Raw genomic sequence first — 18,300 nt, forward strand, 5'->3', positions numbered from 1 at the left:
GTGGGCTGAACTGGGTCCATTGATGTGTTTTACCGTATTTAAAAATAGTGATTTCCCATAAAAACCTGGACTTTTCAGTCTTTCGATGGAAGGGTACTTTGGCTCTGCTGGGCCTGCCTTCCCACAAAGCCCTGGTCCTCCAGCACTGACTGTTGGTCCCTCTTGACCTTGAACATGTGGTGACAGGTTGACCTCTTCTGGCTGGTGACGCCGGTCGTCGAGTGCCTTTTCCTAAACCTCTAGGCATCTGAAATTTCAACCTCTGCCCAAGCCACCTCAGAAAGCCGGCCATTTCTTGTGCACACCATATTCTTTCCCACCTCCCTACCTTCCCCTTGCTGTGTTCCCTACCTGTTGTCTCCTTTCAAGTGACTTCCACACTGTGGATTACGGTGACTGATACCACCTGCAGAATTAACTCCTCCCACACAGTGGGATCCCATGGCCCCCTGATGTATCCTGCTGTTTTACAGGTACAGGGCTCCATGCCTTTCCTCTTCCTTGAGGATAGAGACCCACTCTCATTCCTTTATTTACCCGGCACAGGAAGATGTACATGAGTGTTTGCTGGGCTGACATTGTAACCAGGAAAGAGATGAACTGATTTGTCCCTTAGTGAATTGCTGGCTGGTCTCCATAAAGCAGGCAGAGAAAAAGCCCTTGCAGTCAAGCCTATAGGCCAGGCTTCCAGAGATCTCAGCTGGTTCCTCTTTCGCCTATGAGAAAGTATGGTTCCCCCAGACAGTGTCCTTTGGAGTAGTTCAGCCCAGTCCTAATAACATGCCTTCATCTAGCTACCTTTACTATACCCCGAGCCCCTGCTGTGATCCTGTCTCCCTTTGCTTTTCAGTTAGCGTTCTTGCCCTCCCATTTTCTTTCCCAGCGCAGTCACCATCACTCCCACCTCCTGCCTCATTTTTGACTCTGATGCTACCTTGACCACCCTTAGCTGATGGATTCTCTGGAGACAGCCCCTGACTTGACATGTCATTGGAGGATAGGAGGGTTACTGGTGAATGCAGCACCAGGCAGGAAGTTGGACCACCACAGATGACTGGTCACCCGCCCATGCAGGGACCACCACACTCTTATGAACTCTAAGTGACTTTGCAATGCAATGTGTGTGCAGGCCCTCGTGTGTGTGTGCACATACATGTCCACACAATCTCTCTCAAGAATCCCAAACGATTTATGGGCACCTGCGTGGCTCAGTTAGTTAGGTGTCCCACTGTTGGTTTGGGCTCACATCATAATCTTGGGGTCCTGAGATCGAGCCCAGCGTTGTCTCAGCACTTAGCACAGAGTCTCCTTGTCCCCCAACTCGCTCAAGTACTCTCTCTCTCTCTCTCAAATAAATAAATAAAAATCTTTTAAAAAAAAAAAGAATCCCAAACTATTTAGATGCCTTTTTATGAACCTACCTAAAATCAAAGACAGTTAGTTTGGGAAGAGACTTAACAGATCTAGTCCAGGGAACTTGGTAGATTTCTGAACTCTAGGATACTATGCAAGAATAGAAGTTTAGAAGCCTGCAGGGGGCGCCTGGGTGGCTCAGTCTGTGGGGCGTCTGCCTTTGGCTTGGGTCCCGATCATTCAGGGATTGGGCTCCACGTTGGGCTCCTTGCTCAGCAGGAAGTCTGCTTCTCACTCCCCTCTGCCTGTTGCTCCCCCTGCGTGTGCTCTCTCTCTGTCTCTCTCGCTCTCTTTCTCTCTGTCAAATAAATAAAATCTTTAAAGAAAAAAAAAAAAAAAGAAGCCTGCAGGGACCAGGCAGGTAATAGAAGTGACCGCAGTGGCCAGGGTGTATTTCATTATGCTGCTTTAGGTCAGATTCTTTCAACACCTATATACGCTTTGCATACCTGGGAATATTCCTCAGTTTCTTAAAGAACTCGGTCGTGTACTAATTCCTTGAAGCATGTGACCTCCTCCATCCCTCCAATCATCTGTAAAACAGAGATACTAGTTGTCCCACCTCCTGGGGTTATTGTGAAAATTAAAAGCGTCATGGATGCAAAACCCTTAGATCAGGACCTGGCGTACAATAAGTACGTACATGTTCGCTGCAGTTAAGATGATGACGATAATGATTCTCACTTTTGCTGGAGATGTGGACACATGGACCTTCACCTTCATCTTTACCGTAGGGAAAAACCTCTCAGACCTGCTGATAAATGGCAACTTGGACTTGACCTCAGTGGCAGGGAGACAGCCAGCCAGCGGGGACTGGGAACCAGAGGACACCACGCCATCTGCCAGACAACTGTCCTCAGCTCCAGACAACTGTTGCCAGGCAGGAACGCAAGCCCTGTGTTGCCAGATCTTTTAGTTTTTCAAAACAAGCCAGAACTCAGGATTTTAAAACGAGAACTCTCCCAAGCTGTAAATGTTGGCTGGGGAAAAAAAAATTTTTTTTTAAACATTATGGAGACCAAACCAACTTTCGATCTGGTCTGACCGCTGTCATTTATCAGATGTTGGGGCCGCAGCCTGGGGAGTTAACGTGCCTACAGAAGTGGGAGAACAGGCCCAGAGGCATTTCTGTCCAGTGCCCCATGCCCCCCCAACCATGACAAACCCTCCCTCCTAATGAGCCCTTGCGGTGGATAGACCTGCCTCTTGCATGATTCGAGATGGAGATTTTATTTTAAGCCTGCAGAAGGCTACCCTGAAAAACCAGGGCAGAGGATTAGACTCTCCTGCTCTCCCCGTCATCCTCATCTGGGGAGGAGAGGAAGGAGCAGAGTTTGTGGAGACCTACCAAGGGGGCTCCAGTTCTGAGGCCGCACAACCTCGGGGGGATTAGTCCCTTCATCTCTCAGTGCCTGGACTCTGAAATTATAAAATGGAGATTAATAGTAGGACTTCCTCCTAGGGCTGCTATGAGAATCAAATGAATCCATCTATTTAAAGCCCTTAAAATGGTACCCAGCACTTAATCGGCTCTCGGTAAAAATTAGCTGTCAGAGGAAGGAACGTATCTATTTCTTTAGGGTTCCAGGGGAGCTCATGCAGTCATTTCCTATGTTTTCCAGGGCTACTTGGCAGCTCATTGTGGGGGGACGGGAGGAGTGGAATGCAAATACTCAAAAGACACTTTAATTTGGATATATACACACAAGCTCACATAGATTCACAAACGCAATGTCCCCACTTGTCGTCAGTGGGGGGCTGGGTTGGCCTGTGTAGTTGGAATGGATTTGGGAACTTGTATGATGGATACAGAGGTTGACCAAAGTACATTTTAGCTTGGGAAGCATGCTGTCACATAAGCCACTGATTAGATTACAGAAGTGTGGCATTTTCTTATCTTTACTGTTTCAAATGAAAAAAAAAATCAATATTTTCCAATTATCTCCAGTGGTGTATTAAACTCACTTTGTCATATTTCATTTCACCATCTGAGAAAGAGCAGGGAGATAGGGTTAGGAAAATACATTGTGAGAGAAGATGAAGTCATCATAGAAGTTCATACTCAGGCCTCCTGTCCTCCCGGCATTGTCTATTCAAAAATTTGGTCATTCATTCATTCACAGAATCTGGAAATGTATACTGATGTCCATTCCGTTCCAGGCACTGTTCCAGGTATGGGAAATTCAGTGATTAAAAAAAAGCCAAACAGTGGCCATATTGGGGGGGGTCAGGGAAGGGGGAGACAGATCCCAACCACACTAACAAGAAAAAGATGAGACAGGGCCTGTGCAGAGGGTAAAAAGTAGGGAGAATGGTGGGCTAGTCCTCTCTGAGGAAGGGGGTCCCTTCAGGCTGAGATCTGATTGAGAAGAAGGAGCCAACAGGAAAGGACCATGAGAGCAAAGGACCAGGAGCAGGAAGGAATCGTGAGTCCAAGGAGCAGAGGAAAGACTGGCAGGCCGCCGGGGTGCGTGGTGTGGGTGTGAGCGTGCGCGTTGGAGAGAGAACCATGCAGAGGGAAAAGCACTGGAGGGTCAAGCAGGCAAGGGATATGGTCTCGTTTTTAGTTCGCTGCCATGGGAAAAGCCCAGCAATAATGGAGGCAGGAGTCCTACCAGGTGGCTCTGCAATGATCATGGACCTGGCGGAGGGATGATGGGGAGGAAAGGACAGATTCAGGATATGTTTGGGAGCCAGAGTCCAACAGAACCCTCCAAGATCCACAAACACATAGCCGTTTATGGGGGAGTGAACTACTTACTGCTAAACACCTACTATGTGCAGGTCACCGTTCTAAGCATTTCACATGCACTGTCTTAACGCCGACAATAGACTGAAATGGAATCACGCTGTCAGGGTTTCTAAACAGGTACTGAGGAGCTGAGCCAGACAGGTTGACCCACAGCCTACCCTCTCTGCCGCCGCATAGCATTGTCCCTAGGCTCTCACGTAATTATGAAGGCAGCCAAAGAATGCATGGCTAAGCATTTTTAGAAATGCACAAGCAAATGCACGTAACAGTGTGCAGGTTATAAATAACCATTTCTAGCTGCCAGCTGCTGTTTGGGTTTGGAAAGGAAAAGAGAATCTTAGCATGACTTGTTTATCTCAGGTAATTTGGCAGTAAACTGGGCCCCGGGAATTCGAGTTACACAGAAAATGCAAAGGAAGAGTGACAGGGATATTGTTTCAGGCTTTCAGAAGACAGAATGTGACTTAAAGTCCCCAGAACCAGCCTGGAGGCACACATGGGGAATTGGAAGGTTATCTGAAAGTGTGTTGCAGAGCCCACGTTTACCTGTCTTCCAAACAGTCACGCTTTTTGTCTAACAGATTTCTGTTATTATGGTGAGATTTCCTTAAAGAGCTCTCCCCGCTCCCCTGCAAAAATGGTCCGTGGCGTCGAGGTAAATAATGGGAGAGTCTCCAGCCTTCTGCCTAGTTACCTATTCGGTTCGAATCTAGAAGCCTGCTTTGTTGGATCTGTATAGAGCTTTAAAAAAAAAAATTTTTTTTTAATTGCTTGTCAATATTTCAAATCTAGAAGCTTTCTCCTAATACTGGACTTCTCTGGAACAATCCAATCTAATGAGGCTGGGCCCACATTCCTGAATGGAAACTGGCAGCTGGAGCGATTCTCTGGGGCCGCCTGGGTGGCTCAGTCGCTTAAGTGTTGGTCTTGGCTTTCGCTGGGGTCATCTTCTCAGGGTCGTGAGATCGAGCCGAGCTTCTGGTTCCGTGCTGGGTGTGGAACCTGCTTAAGATTCCCTCTCTCTGTCTCTCTCCCCTTCTGCCCCCAACAAAACAAAACAACACCACCACCAAATAGCAATTCCCCTTAGGCTGGGCAGGTGCTCCCCAGGCTGCTCTGTACCCACCCCCCACCTTCCTCTGCCACAAGTGTCTTTGCAGAGGCTGTAGGTGGGTGTCCAGGAAGCTGGGATGGGGCTGAAGACCTGTGGGGGTGGGGTAGTAATGACAGCGGGACTGGGGTGCTCCCATTCCCGGACTTGACATGGGGTAGGGGGTGCCAGCAGGCAGCAGGGTGTAGCGAACACTGGATTAGCAGCCAGACTGACAGGTTGTGAATCCAGTTCTTCCCCTTCCTTGCTCGGACCTTGGGCGGGTTACTTTACTTCTCTGAGCCACGTGGCTTTGTTGTTGTGCAGGATAGGGAGTCCTGAGAGATCACCTGGGGAAGAAGCTGTCAGGGTAGGTGCTCAGTAAGCACGAAGAAACCACGATTTCCAGACAGCCCGTCCAGACTGGCCCCAGTTTTCCTTTCCTTGTTCTACCTTCCTTTTTCCTTTTTCCTTTCTCATTTTGTCTGGCCATTTCATAAAAACTTTGCTCTTAAATAAAGGAGCTGGTCGCCAGTAGCATTTTGGCTTAGCCAAGAAACCGTTGTTCCAATTTCCAGAAACCACATTTTGTCATCATTTCATTCTTATCCCTCACGCATTGCAGATTGATCTCTTAAAAGAAGACAGCTTGTTGGGGCGCCTGAGTGGCTCAGTTGTTAAGTGTCTGCCTTTGGCTCAGGGCGTGATCCCGGAGTTCTGGGATCGAGCCCCGCGTCAGGCTCTTCCACTGGGAGCCTGCTTCTTCCTCTCCCACTCCCCCTGCTTGTGTTCCCTCTCTCGCTGGCTGTCTCTATAAATAAATAATAAAAATCTTAAAAAAAAAAAAAAGAAGACAGTTTGTGCTCCTAAAATACCATATTGTCTTTCCAGCAGGCTTTGGGGCGCTGAGGTTCATAGAGGCTACCCCATCTTCCTCTGGAAGACTAGCCTTTCTTGGGTCCTCTGATGGGGACCAACCTACAGCATTTCCCATTGCATGTTTGAAAAATTTGAATCTGCCTTTTGGACATTTAATATTTTAAGTTTCTTTTAATTTTTCCAAAAGGAGAGAGGTCCAAGTACATCACTCAAAAATAAAAACATGTAAAAAGCAACAGTGATTTGTTGTCTTTGTACACGTAGCTCTGGGTGCTTCTTTATACAAACAGAACCAGCGTCAGTATTTATTCTTATTTTCCTCTTTTAGAAAGAAAAGATTGCATAGTACATATACTTTCTGCCTATTGATTTTTTTCACGTAACATGACTGTCTTATATAGAAGGAGCTTGCCCATTCTTTTTTCCAGCTTCACAGTATTCTATACCATTGTGTGGTTTTGCTGTATTTATTCAGCCAGTCCCTATCAATAGACTTATGGGTCATTTCCAACATTTGCTATTGCAAATTGTGATACAGTGAATACCTCTGTACATCCATTTCCTCTTTGTGGCGGTGATTCTTTGCGGTGGATTCCTGGAAGTGCTGTTGCTAGCCCAAAGGGAAAATACATTTGTACTTTTGAGGATATTGTCAAAATACCTTCCAAAGGGGCTCTGTCATTCTGCACTTCCCCCTCTGCAAGGCTCAAAGAGCCGGCTTCCGAGCTCTTGCCAGCAGTATGTTGTCAAACCTCTGATTTTTGCCAGTCCGATTAGTGAGATTAAGTGGTATTTCAGTGGGATATTTGTCATTTAAATTAAATTCCATAGATATATAAAATGAGAGCAACATAAGCTCTCCTATTTGGGCAACAGAAGAAATAAGCTCATTTTTGTAACCTCATGGCGGTACCATCACCCCAGTGGAGAGAAACAAGTTCTTTGTTCAAAGCTCCTTTGTGCTGGGGAGGTCCCTGCACAGGCCCTCTCTGCCTGCAGGCTTCCCACTGGATTTAGTCTCCAAAGCCCAACCCTTCCTGCCAAGGCTGAGCATTTCACCTGAGTAGATGGGAGTGAGTGTCTAATGCCAAGCCCGCCTTACCACTTCTGGCATCTTACGGCATTTTTCTGGCTGGCTGGCTGGCCGGCAGCGCCGTCTTCTTTGATCATTGGGAAATCATTTTCATCTAACCCCCTTACTAATTGCTCTAGGAGTCCAAAGTACACTAAAAAGCTGCATCGCAGAAAGAATTGCTTACATCAGACTCCCTCCCCGGTCCATTCTCGTGTGCTTGTACTTATCTTTAGCGCCCTGACTGAGGAGCAGTGTGGCCCCGTGGTTAGGAGTGCAGGCTCCTGAGCCAGACTGCTCAGATCCAGATCAAGGCCCCTCTACTCACTAGCTGGGTGACTTGGGGCAAGTTTCCTAATAACCTCTTCGGGTCTCAGTGACCACATCTGACAGGCGGGCGGTATAATAAGAGTGCCTGTTTCTTGGGTAGCTGAGAGGAGTAAATGGGTTGATTCATGGACTTAGCCTGGAGCTCAGTGCCTGGCACAGAGTAAACCTGACTTAAGGTGAGCTCACATGGTAATAACACTGATTAATATGATTGTGATGGTGATGATGTTAGTGACAGTAGACATTAGGAGCACACTGAGCCCTGTCACTTACAAGTTACATTTTTGTGACCTCAAAAAAGTAGCTCAATCACCCCCTCAAAGTTTGTTTCTCATTTCTTCCTTGGTTGGCACCAATGGGATAGTACCATCCATCTAGAGCAAGAGTCAGCAGACTACAGCCTGGGAGCAAAACCCAGCCTGCTGCCTATGTTTGTGAATAAAGTTTTATTGGAACACAGCGGCACCCATTTGTTTACGAACAGTCTAGCGCTGCTCTCACGCCACGATGGCAGAGTCCAGTAGTTGCACCAGAGGCTTTATGATTTTATGAACTTATGGCCTATAAGGTAAAAAAATATTTGCTCTCAGGGGATGCCTGGGTGGCTCAGTCAGTTAAGCATCTGCCTTGGGCTCAGGTCATGATCTCAGGGTCCTAGGATCAAGCCCCACATCAGGCTCTCCGCCCAGCAGTGAGTCAGATCCTCCCTCTCCCTCTGTGATCTCTCTTGCTTTCACTCTCTCTCCAATAAATAAATAAAATATTTTAAAAAATAAAACATATTTACTCCCTGGCCCTTTACAGGACAAGTTTATTGACCCCTGACCCAGAGCAGTGGCTGTAGGGATGCAGAAGCTAAAATCCTGGCACATAGTAGGTGTCCAATTCAGTGGAGCTGTGTCCCCCAAGCATTAACATTCATGAACTTGGTGCCTGGTTCTCACCCTCCCCCCTGCCACTCTTCCTTCTACCCTACAGGAAAAATAGAGGGAGTAATTACCGTGTGAATAATTTAGTTAGAAATACCGCAAAATGCTATTATGCATATGTATTTTTATCATGTACCGTACATTTCCATATGCACCAAATACTTCACACGTGCAGTAGACTACAGTAATGGACAGGAAAGGCTGTGTCCTGTGGACTGTACTTCACAGGAGGCTTACGGCTCTTTTAAGGGTAATTCTGATGCTGCTTTTCCCTTGCCTGATGGCTTCAGAAGCTGACATCCAAGGAAGACGCACCTCCCTTCTGAATGATAGCACTGAATGTTATGAACTGCATCTAGAGCAAAGTAAAACCAAAATGTCAGAATCTTCTAACCAATGAAAATAAATCCACAGTGCAGATAAGAATCTCTGAAGTCCTAAGTGGGAGAATATTATATGCATTCATGTCTGTTTTGTTTTTTTCCCCTGTTCCCCAGGCACATGTCTGTTTTATAATGTGAAGTACACATATTATCATTTACATTTGGCCTTATTTATGGTCTCAGGGCTGAAACTGACAGGTCACCTTGCAAAATGCGGGGGAACACCCCCTCAATTTTGCAAGCAGCATCTATTGATATTAATGTCACCTTCCTCCACCTCCCTCCCTGAGTGTTGTGAGAATACAAGGAGATATAAGTAGGAAGATACTTAGAGACGCCGAGTGCAGTAGACAGGTCCACAGGTGATCTCGTTCTTTCTGTCCTTGGCAAGAAGGAGCATCCTCCACGTGGAGCTGCCCCGAGGAGAGGGGCTCAGTGGTGTGAGAACGGGGCATTAGATTACAAGTGTGCATAATTAGAGCTAATTATCTTCATTGAAAATAAGCAAATTATTTTCCAATTTAATGAATAAGCAGCTTCTAATGAACTCCAGTAGAGAGATTTGCTTTCAAATTTCAGTAAAGTTCTGTGTTCTTTGTATTAATGTGTGGTTTTTATGGCCCACCTTAATGTTTTTCTTACTGTTCTCTATTGCTGTAACAATTTTACTGAAAAGCAACCCCAGAGGTGATTCAGCCTCTCATTTAAAATTAAAAAAAAAAAAAAAGGGAAGAAAATATGGCCCAGAAGGAACCTGTAGGATCCTGTGACTTATCCAAGATCCTGTAACTGGTCTGCTGTCCACTGTCTGACCAGCATTAGAAGAACCACAACCAGACTCTGGGGACTGCTGTGTTTGCCCCGGACTAGCTCTCCTTCCCTTCTGCTCTCTGGCTTTGTTCTGGGCCCGTTTCCCTGCTGACATCTTACTTGACTTGGCACTGCCTCTGCTGGTAGAGCACTCTGGTCTGACCCCTGGTCTCCAACCTTCCCTGTCCCCTTCCAGCTCCAGGCCAATCTCACGGCTCCTGGCTCTGCCCTGCGTGGCCTATGACCCGGCATGCCATCCTCCGTGGTCGGCCTGAGGCTCTACAGTGAGTCCCTCGACTGGCAGCTTAGAGCAGGGGCGGTGAAGGGGTTCTGGTTGCTGTCCACCCTGGTTCCTCCCTCCAGAGCATCAGGGGTCAGGAGGTTGGGATAAAATGGGCCCACCAACCCAGATGCCCGATCCTTAATTCTGGGCCTTTTTCTTAATTTTTTAAATGAATAAACCTTATCTTTTTGAGCAATTTTAGGTTCACAGCAAAGTTGGGTAGAAAGTACAGAGCGTTTTCATATACCCCCCTGCCTGCATACACATACAGCCTCCCCCCACTGTTGGCATCCAGCACCTCCGTGGTATGTTAAGTGGGTGTCTGTGGAACACAAGGGCAGGCATGTAGTCAGTTTTGGATCGCTTCACTCTGTAGTCTGTCCCCCAAGGCAGGTGGCTGCTGACCGCATGGAAGTTCACGCATGGAGATAGCCCTGCTCGGGCCCTCTGTCTTCTCTGTCTTTCCAAACCAATTTCTAATTCCTGGAGCTAGGATTCTGATTGACTGCAGTTGGGTCTGGCGTCCATCCCCAGCGCACCATTCTGAGGTTGGGGTCCTATATAGTCATGGAGCTCCCCTCTGAGGACAGGGAGGAGAGTGAGAGAGGAGGCAGTTTAGGGTGTCCTTATGAGCTGAGCAGCTAACCCAAAAGACATCTACCATACCATGATACTGTATAATCCAGGGTCTCCTATAGATTCTCCGGCTGCCTCTTTTCCAAATCCTTTATTGGCCCCAAATTCTGGCCATTGCCAGAGGTTCATCTTTGGACCTTCACTCTTCCCCTTATTCTCACTTTCTTGGAAAGAGTGTCATCCCTTGACTTGTGCTTCATCACTGGCTATGAGGTCCCCCACCCCCTGCCCCCCAGGCCTGTGTAGACCTACCGGAAGTGGCCACATCCAGAGACAAACATCTTTCCTCTGAGACTCAGTCCTTACTTCTTGCCTCTCAGGAAGTCATCGCTAAGTCTTTTTGCTCCTGCTTTGGAGTGCTCTTGGCTAATGGGACTTGTGGTACTGATTTTCTCACAAATAGCCACCTGAGAGTAAAGCTGGATAATTAGGAAGACACATCGACAATGCACAGAGGGTCTCATTTTGTATTTTAAAACCAAGGCAATCCATTAATTTTCCATCAAGGAGCCCTTTTATAACGGACACTTCCATAAAAGTTGTGAAAACTGCATTTGGAACAGCATGTTTAAACCGTATGATGTTGAGCTGTTGAATTGACGTATACTTTCAAATGTTAGTCTTCCAGTTTTCTAAGAAAAGCAACATTCTCTCTGAAATTGCCCGTTATATGGGAAATGTGGGTGATTACTGCTAATTCACATCTGTACCATCACCTAGGTGGTGAGTTTGGGGGTTTGGTGAAGCATATTGGTGTGCACTCATCAAAGGTTATGTGTATGCGCACAGTGGAAGGCATTTTTGTGGAAGGCATTTTATATAATTCCAAACAATTTAATAAAAATGTAATTCGACTGGGAAATCTACCGTCGGCCCTTGCAGAGTGCAGATAATGTTCCAGATTAAAGAGCTGAGGCTTTGTTCATTACAGTCAAATAACGTGAGTGTGTGAATTACCATTTCCTTGCCGTTGGTCTATTTCAAGAGTATGCCATTTTCCCACTATAATAATAGGCTACATTTTCTTAAAATCATTTGATTATGATTGGTCCCGTCTATTCAGTTTGCAAATAAAAAGCTTTTGCAGTGATAAACTAGCTGTTTTAAAATAGCCTTAATCTCTGGTTCTGCTTTTGAACTGCTACAGGTCAGACTCTACGAAAGGCTGACAGAAGCCGGTCGTGCTCACGGGAGAAAAAGGAGGTAAATGTGTCACTGGTGAGGGTGGGTGGGAGTCAACTCTGTTTGAAGGGTGCCTGCTGGTGAATAAGTATTCCTGGATCTCCTGCTTGTTTCTCTGTGAGTCTCCAGCTTGAATCCTGGACCAAAGGATAGTTGGCACCTCGAGTTCTCAACCAGAGTGTCACTGGTAGTAACCATCTCTTACATAGTGTATCAGTTAGCTTTGTCTGTGTAACAAATCAAACCCACATTTCAGGGACGTTAAATAATAACGGTGCATTTAGTTCATGATTCCGTGGGTCGGTGGCTTGGGCTCGGCAGTTCTGTTGATTTCAGCTGGACTTACGCGTTTGCATTGAGCACTGTCAGCTTGGGGATGGCTGAGTACCAGTGCTTTCTCTTTTCACTGCTTTCTCATCCACCAGCAAGCCAGCCAGCTTTGTTCTTCTGGGGGTTCAGGGGGTCAAGAGCATGAAGAGTGGAAACTCCAGCACCTCTTAAGCCCTGGGTTCAGAACCAGCATGGTGTCCCTTCTGCCAACTTGGTTTTCTTTAAAGCAAGTCACGAGGTCAGGCCAGATGGAAGGGGTGGGGAAATAGGCCTCACCTCTGCTTGGGAAAGCTACAAATACTATGGCCATTCTTGAAATCTGCCACACTGAGCCCACCTGCTCTGTGCCCGGCAGAAGGGATGAGAGAGACACAGCCCTGATCTCATGGTGTGCGCAGTATAGATGGAAGGGATGTGCAGTGGGGTCATTATAATGCCGTGTGAGAAGGACGAAGAGAGTGGAATTTCAATACAGGAAAGGGCTCACCTGACTCTGCCAGTGGTCTCCAGAAAGGCATGTGGAAAAGCTGATATGCAGGCTGCCTCTTGAAGAATGAGCAGCAGTTTTCCCAGCCAAGTAAAGAGCATGTCAAAGTCAAAGTCAGAGAGATGTGAATAAGGAAGGTTTGCAAGATTACTGAGCTGGGGGGTACCAAGGGGAAGCAAGGACCCAGAGGTTATCGCAGGACCCTTGGATCAAGTCTTAAGCTCACAGAAGTTTGAATTTTAGTCTTATGTAGCTGCAGGTGGGTGTAGGGGTACAAGGGTGTGAAGGCATGAGGCTCATCATAAGTATCGAACAATCCTGAAATTCATCAGCACGTACATGCTGCGTCCTCCCATTTGGCCTCACCCTCAGCCAACTGAAGCAGGTTGGGGTTGGACCTCAAAGTTAGGGTTAGGGGGTGCTTTGCTGCAGTTGTCATCCTGTCCCCTCTTGTGTCCTTTCTCAACTGTAGCCAGAACAGCCGGCATGGGTTTCCTTCTTATTTAAGCAACCTACCTGGGGCAAGGGCTTGGACTTTGGTGCTGGTGGCCATTCTAGAAACTGAACTGGGGTGGCTTCTGTCACTCCTTCCTGGTAGGAACATTTTGATAGAAGCAGGAGCAAGTGTGTGTATCTCCCGCAAAGTCCTTCCAGGGACTTGGAGGGTAGAAGAGATGGAACAGAAGTGAGCACAGGCCCACGGGCTCCCAGCCCAAAGTCACCTAGGGTGGGGACCAGCCCACCACCCCCAAGCCAGGAATGAACTGTTTCAACATAACCGAGGCTCTTGGTCACAGAGCAACATCATTGCATTTACCCACCTTAAGAGATTTGCTGGAAATTGACAAAGCAGGGCAGCAGGTACCTAGTTGAGATACTCGTTTCCCCCTCTCTCTTTCTCCTTGGCAACAGGACTCCCTAATCGCTGCTTTCCTGGCTACTCCCATCATGCCAGTTGCCCGAGAGCATTTCAGATCACTCCTCTCCTGCAAAGTGCTTGCAATGAGAGAAAAACAGAGTGGGGATGTTTATCACAATATCTAAGTTTCACCCCAAAAGATACTTAAAATGGTTTCAGGCCTTTCTGAAAAAGAGGGTGCGGACTCTCTTAACAGGGCTTTTGTTTGGTTAGAGAAACGAGAAAGGAAGGAATAGCAAGGTGCCAGGATGCTCATCTTGGTGTATTAGAACATGTGTATTTCCTGCCCACTTCCTCCTTCCACATCCCCCCCGCCCCTCCCAAGCCCCCCCCCATCACCTCTGAAATCTGTACTTCCTGACACCGCCTCACACAGGATGCCAGGTGGAGATCAGACTGCCACCATGAAAGGGAAGAAGACAAGCTGGTTGGGACAGGCGGACAGGGAGGTGCGTTGTGTTGCTTCGGTGGTGAGGTGACAAGGGCCTGCTCACACCAGGGCAGGTGAACGTGCTGTTTCCTTCCTGGGTCAGGACTGGGTAGTTCTCTCTGTGGTCATGGGCCAACATGGCAGAGGGAGGAGGGGAGGCTGTTCGCAGTGAGTTCACCAGGCCAAATTCAGCCCAAAGATGTGTTTTGTTTGGCCCAGACCTTATTCCATTTTTAAAAAATTAGCTGTCCACATTTACAATTTTCACATAAAAATGCGCACTTCTGCCTCCTTTGATAAAATGGAGAATGAGAGCAGAGGCCTATTCCCATAAAGCAACGCTGGGCAGGGGCTGGTGTTGAGGTAGGCCACCCCTTTCCATGGGCCCTCCGTTCTGCCCTCCCTGCCCTCCACACACACCTGCTCGGTAGCCAGCAGGTGTCAGCAGCCACATTGTGACTGGCCCCATGCCAAAGTCTTTGTGTCAGTGGTCACAAACATTGTTGTACATTAGAATCACCCCGGAGCTTTTTAAATACCCCAAAGTTTAGGCCTTTTTCCAAACCACTTAAATCAGAATCTCTGGGGGTGGGGACCCAGGATTCAGAATTTTATAACCACTCCCCCAGCCACAGGTGAGAGCCAGTGCTTAGCCCGTGTTAAGTAACTCCTCGGGTTCTTCCCTGAGCACTGCATGCCTGTGTGGCCCCGGGACACCCCAGTTCCCAGGCCCTCCCACAGACACAGATAAACCCCTAGCAGTGCCGGAGGAGGGAGAGCAGACTTCCTGGAAGAGGCAGCTTAAACCGAGGCTTTGGAAGGGCTACAGTCTTTTCTGAAACATGCGTCTGATGGTTAGCTTGAAGCCAGTAGATACTTTCCATTTAGCTGATAAAAATATTCTCAGCCTTGTCTCTAAAAAGTATTCATGGTTTCTGCCTCTGGAGATTATATAGTGTTTATGGCCCTTGGTCATGAATTATTAATGGTTTTTAAATTGTGGTCATTGTAGTTTACTCAAAAATCATTAGGAAGTAAATTTATCACACAGTGTTTAAAAAAGTAAAAAAGAAAACCACAAAGCAGGAAAAAAATCTTTATTCGTCAGCCCCCCAGCATCCATCCTGTTGCCCACGGCACCCTGGGGCTCACAGGTGTGACGCTGGTGATAGCAGAGAGCCCCCCGGGGCCCCGGGAAACTGAGTTAGTACCCACAGTGTACTCCTCCTGCCTCAGATCCCAGGCATATGACCTTGGACGATTCTTTTGACCCCTCTCACCGCCTTTTGAGATTTTTGTTTACTAGGTACAGTAATATGTTAAAGTACCCTGCGCAATGCCAGACAGGTAGTAAGCATTCCATAAATGTTAGTTGTTACATTATTTTAATCATTTCTTAGCTTGTCTAATATTTAACAGGTATTCGTGTCCTTGGACAGAGAAGGCGCACAATTGTACTTCTTACTGAAGGGGTCTCCCTTGCTCCAGCTGGACTTTGGGCTGATTCCATCCTTCCAGTCTCCTGGCTGTGTGCCCCCAGGCAGGTGGGCCCCAGGCAGGCTAGATCCAGCGCCCCTACCCTGAACCAGTCTGAGAGTCTCCTGTGAAAATGGACTGCCTTCTTTTGCAGCTGATTGGAGATTCTGAAAAATGCTCTTAACAGCACACTCATCTGCTGAGCTCACTTTGTAAAGGACTGCAAAAGTCATTTAACTCAACCACCTAGAAAACGTTAAGCTTTCCCTCTGTATGCACGTACAGGCACATGTGTGCACGCACGCACGCACACGTACACACACGAGCACTTCCTGCAACTAAGCAAAGCCTTTCAATGCAAGGGCTAGAGACTCCTTCCATCTTTGCCATGCAAAAGAGGAACTGGATCTCAGGAGAACCCAGTGAAGGAGGGAGTCCAGGATTCTGGCTGCCTCCAGGCTTGGGGAAAGCCAGATGACCCTCTCTGTGTACCGTCATGGACATGCCACCGCTACCCTCTGGTCTATGCACCTTGTCATGGTCCTGATGCCCTTCCCTACCCTTCCCTACCTTCTCCCAGTTCAGACGCAGAAAGAGTCTGATTGACCTGGTAGTCAATACCAAAGGGTATTTAGGGAACACAGTGCTCCTGATATCAGCCCCCCTAGACACCCTCCCAAGAAGCACCCGCAGTAAACAATGGCTTGTGTGTCCTTCCAGTAATCTTCCATAGATAACGCAACTATGCAGAGCATATCTGTCCTTCTCTGTCCCCGTGATAGCACAACGACACATGATGCTTTTTTCTTGGATATTTTTTTTTTTTCACTTACTAACATGTCTTAGAGAGCGTTCCATAGAGGACATGTGCACAGCCCTCATCCATTCCTCTGTATGGCTGCATAGGGCTCTACTATGAATGCACAGAAGCACGGTCCTTTCTTTGAAACCTTTAGGGCCAAATGTGTTTCACTGTTTTCGAATTTAGAAAGTAATACCGTCCCAGTATGGCCTGGGACAACACCCTGTAATCAAACACATTCACGTATCTGCAGGGAAATATGAATATTCATACTAAGTAGGCTAGACAAAGGCTGTAAGTTTCGTGTCAGTTCCGATCAGGTTTTGATACCGAATAAATGCATGTAAGGGAGTGTGGACCCGTCCCTAGATAGGTTACCGTTCCTGGCTGACAATGCTCTAGGCTGCAAAGAGAATTTGCTGCCGGAAGCGCACTTTAAAGAATACCCTAGGGGCGCCTGGGTGGCACAGCGGTTAAGTGTCTGCCTTCAGCTCAGGGCGTGATCCCAGCGTTATGGGATCGAGCCCCACATCAGGCTCCTCTGCTATGAGCCTGCTTCTTCCTCTCCCACTTCCCCTGCTTGTGTTCCCTCTCTCGCTGGCTGTCTCTATCTCTGCCAAATAATAATAAAAGAAAAAAATCTAAAAAAAAATAAAATAAAGAATACCCTAGAGCATCTTTGTGTGCATGTACAGGAGTAGCCAAAGGTTAAATTTTTTTTTTTTAAGATTTTATTTATTTATTTGACTTGGCTCTGAGCACCTTGCTTGGCTGGTTGCAGGAGCACCAGTGGGACTGGTGACTTGGAAGTTTCAGACTCCACTGGCATGCAGTGGCCCCTTCCCCTTCCTCATTTCAGACTCACCCTTCTTGCCATTTCAGCCTTCCGGGGAATGGGGTGCTCGCCCTTCCATTTTTATAGATCTCAATCCCTTTGTTTAAAAATTTTTTAAAAGTAGGGGCACCTGGGTGACTCAATCATTAAGCGTCTGCCTTTGGCTCAGGACGTGATCCCAGAGTCCTGGGATCGAGCCCCACATCAGGCTCCCTGCTCTGCTGGGAGCCTGCTTCTTCCTCTCCTATGCCCCCTGCTTGTGTTCCCTCTCTCGCTGGCCGTCTCTCTCTCTGTCAAATAAATAAATAAAATCAAAGAAAGAAAGAAAGAAAGAAAGAAAGGAAAGAAAGAAAGAAAGAAAGAAAGAAAGAAAGAAAGAAAGAAATGCAAATTCTTAAAAAAATTTTTTTAAGTAAAAAAAATAAAATTTTTTAAAATAACAAAAAAAAAAAAAAAAGAAGAAGAAGGGGGGAAGGAAAAAAGGCAATGCAGGCTGATAGTTCTGTATTACAAGAGCCTGTCCGATATGACAGCTGACATTCCAAATCCGCACTTTTCCCGGAATGAAAGCTTTTAGTTCACATTTCTGGGCAGAGAAGGAGTAAATACATTTTCCATCCAATTGCCAAGTGCATTCCCAGTTGCGAAATTACGATTGTCAGTCTTTCTGCCCCTTGAGGTCTTGGTCTCTGCAGCTCCGAGAATTTCAGGGGGGTCCCTCAAGACACTGACAACTTCTGATCGCTCCAGGGCAAACAAGTCACATGGTAGGTAGGGTTTGAAGCCACTTAGCAAGGTAGTGGAGCCTGGCTTCCCAGCCTACCCCCCCGTCACTCAGGCCAGTTGCCTATCCTGCCTGCGACTCAACCTCCTCTTGTGAAGAGTAGGCATCATAGAGAGCCTGCCTCAGATGGTCGTGGGACAAATTCAGTGATTTAATATGTGTAAAGTGCTTGCAAGGGTGCTTGGCACCTACTAGGAGCTCGGTAGATGTTGTGTGCTATAATTTAGGACTGGCACGGGCAAAATAGCCTGTTTAGAAAGCTAATCCCTTCAGAGTCAGAGGTGAATGAGCAGTCTTGCCACGGAAAAACAGACCACAATTGGGCCAGTGTTCCTCACCCCTTTGGGGCGATGGAAACTCATTGCACCAAATGGTCAGCCTACTCTGAGACCCCCGCAATCAGGCTGAGAGCCCAGGAGACGTGTCCGCAGACATGATGCCCGTAACCCACATTTGACAGCAGGGCCAAGACGCGAGC

General features: G+C 47.2%; 1 protein-coding gene across 1 annotated transcript in view; it reads left to right on the forward strand.

Annotated features, from left to right (window-relative positions):
* The window catches only part of KATNIP (katanin interacting protein), a 183,182-nt gene that overhangs the window by 6,371 nt on the left and 158,511 nt on the right, over window positions 1–18,300 (forward strand). The window contains 1 exon segment of the mRNA XM_026515659.4: window positions 11,725–11,780. Coding sequence (XP_026371444.2) covers window positions 11,725–11,780 — 56 coding nt within the window.

The sequence above is a fragment of the Ursus arctos genome, unplaced genomic scaffold (genome assembly GCF_023065955.2).
Source record: "Ursus arctos isolate Adak ecotype North America unplaced genomic scaffold, UrsArc2.0 scaffold_2, whole genome shotgun sequence".
In the NCBI taxonomy this organism is placed as follows: Eukaryota; Metazoa; Chordata; class Mammalia; order Carnivora; family Ursidae; genus Ursus; species Ursus arctos.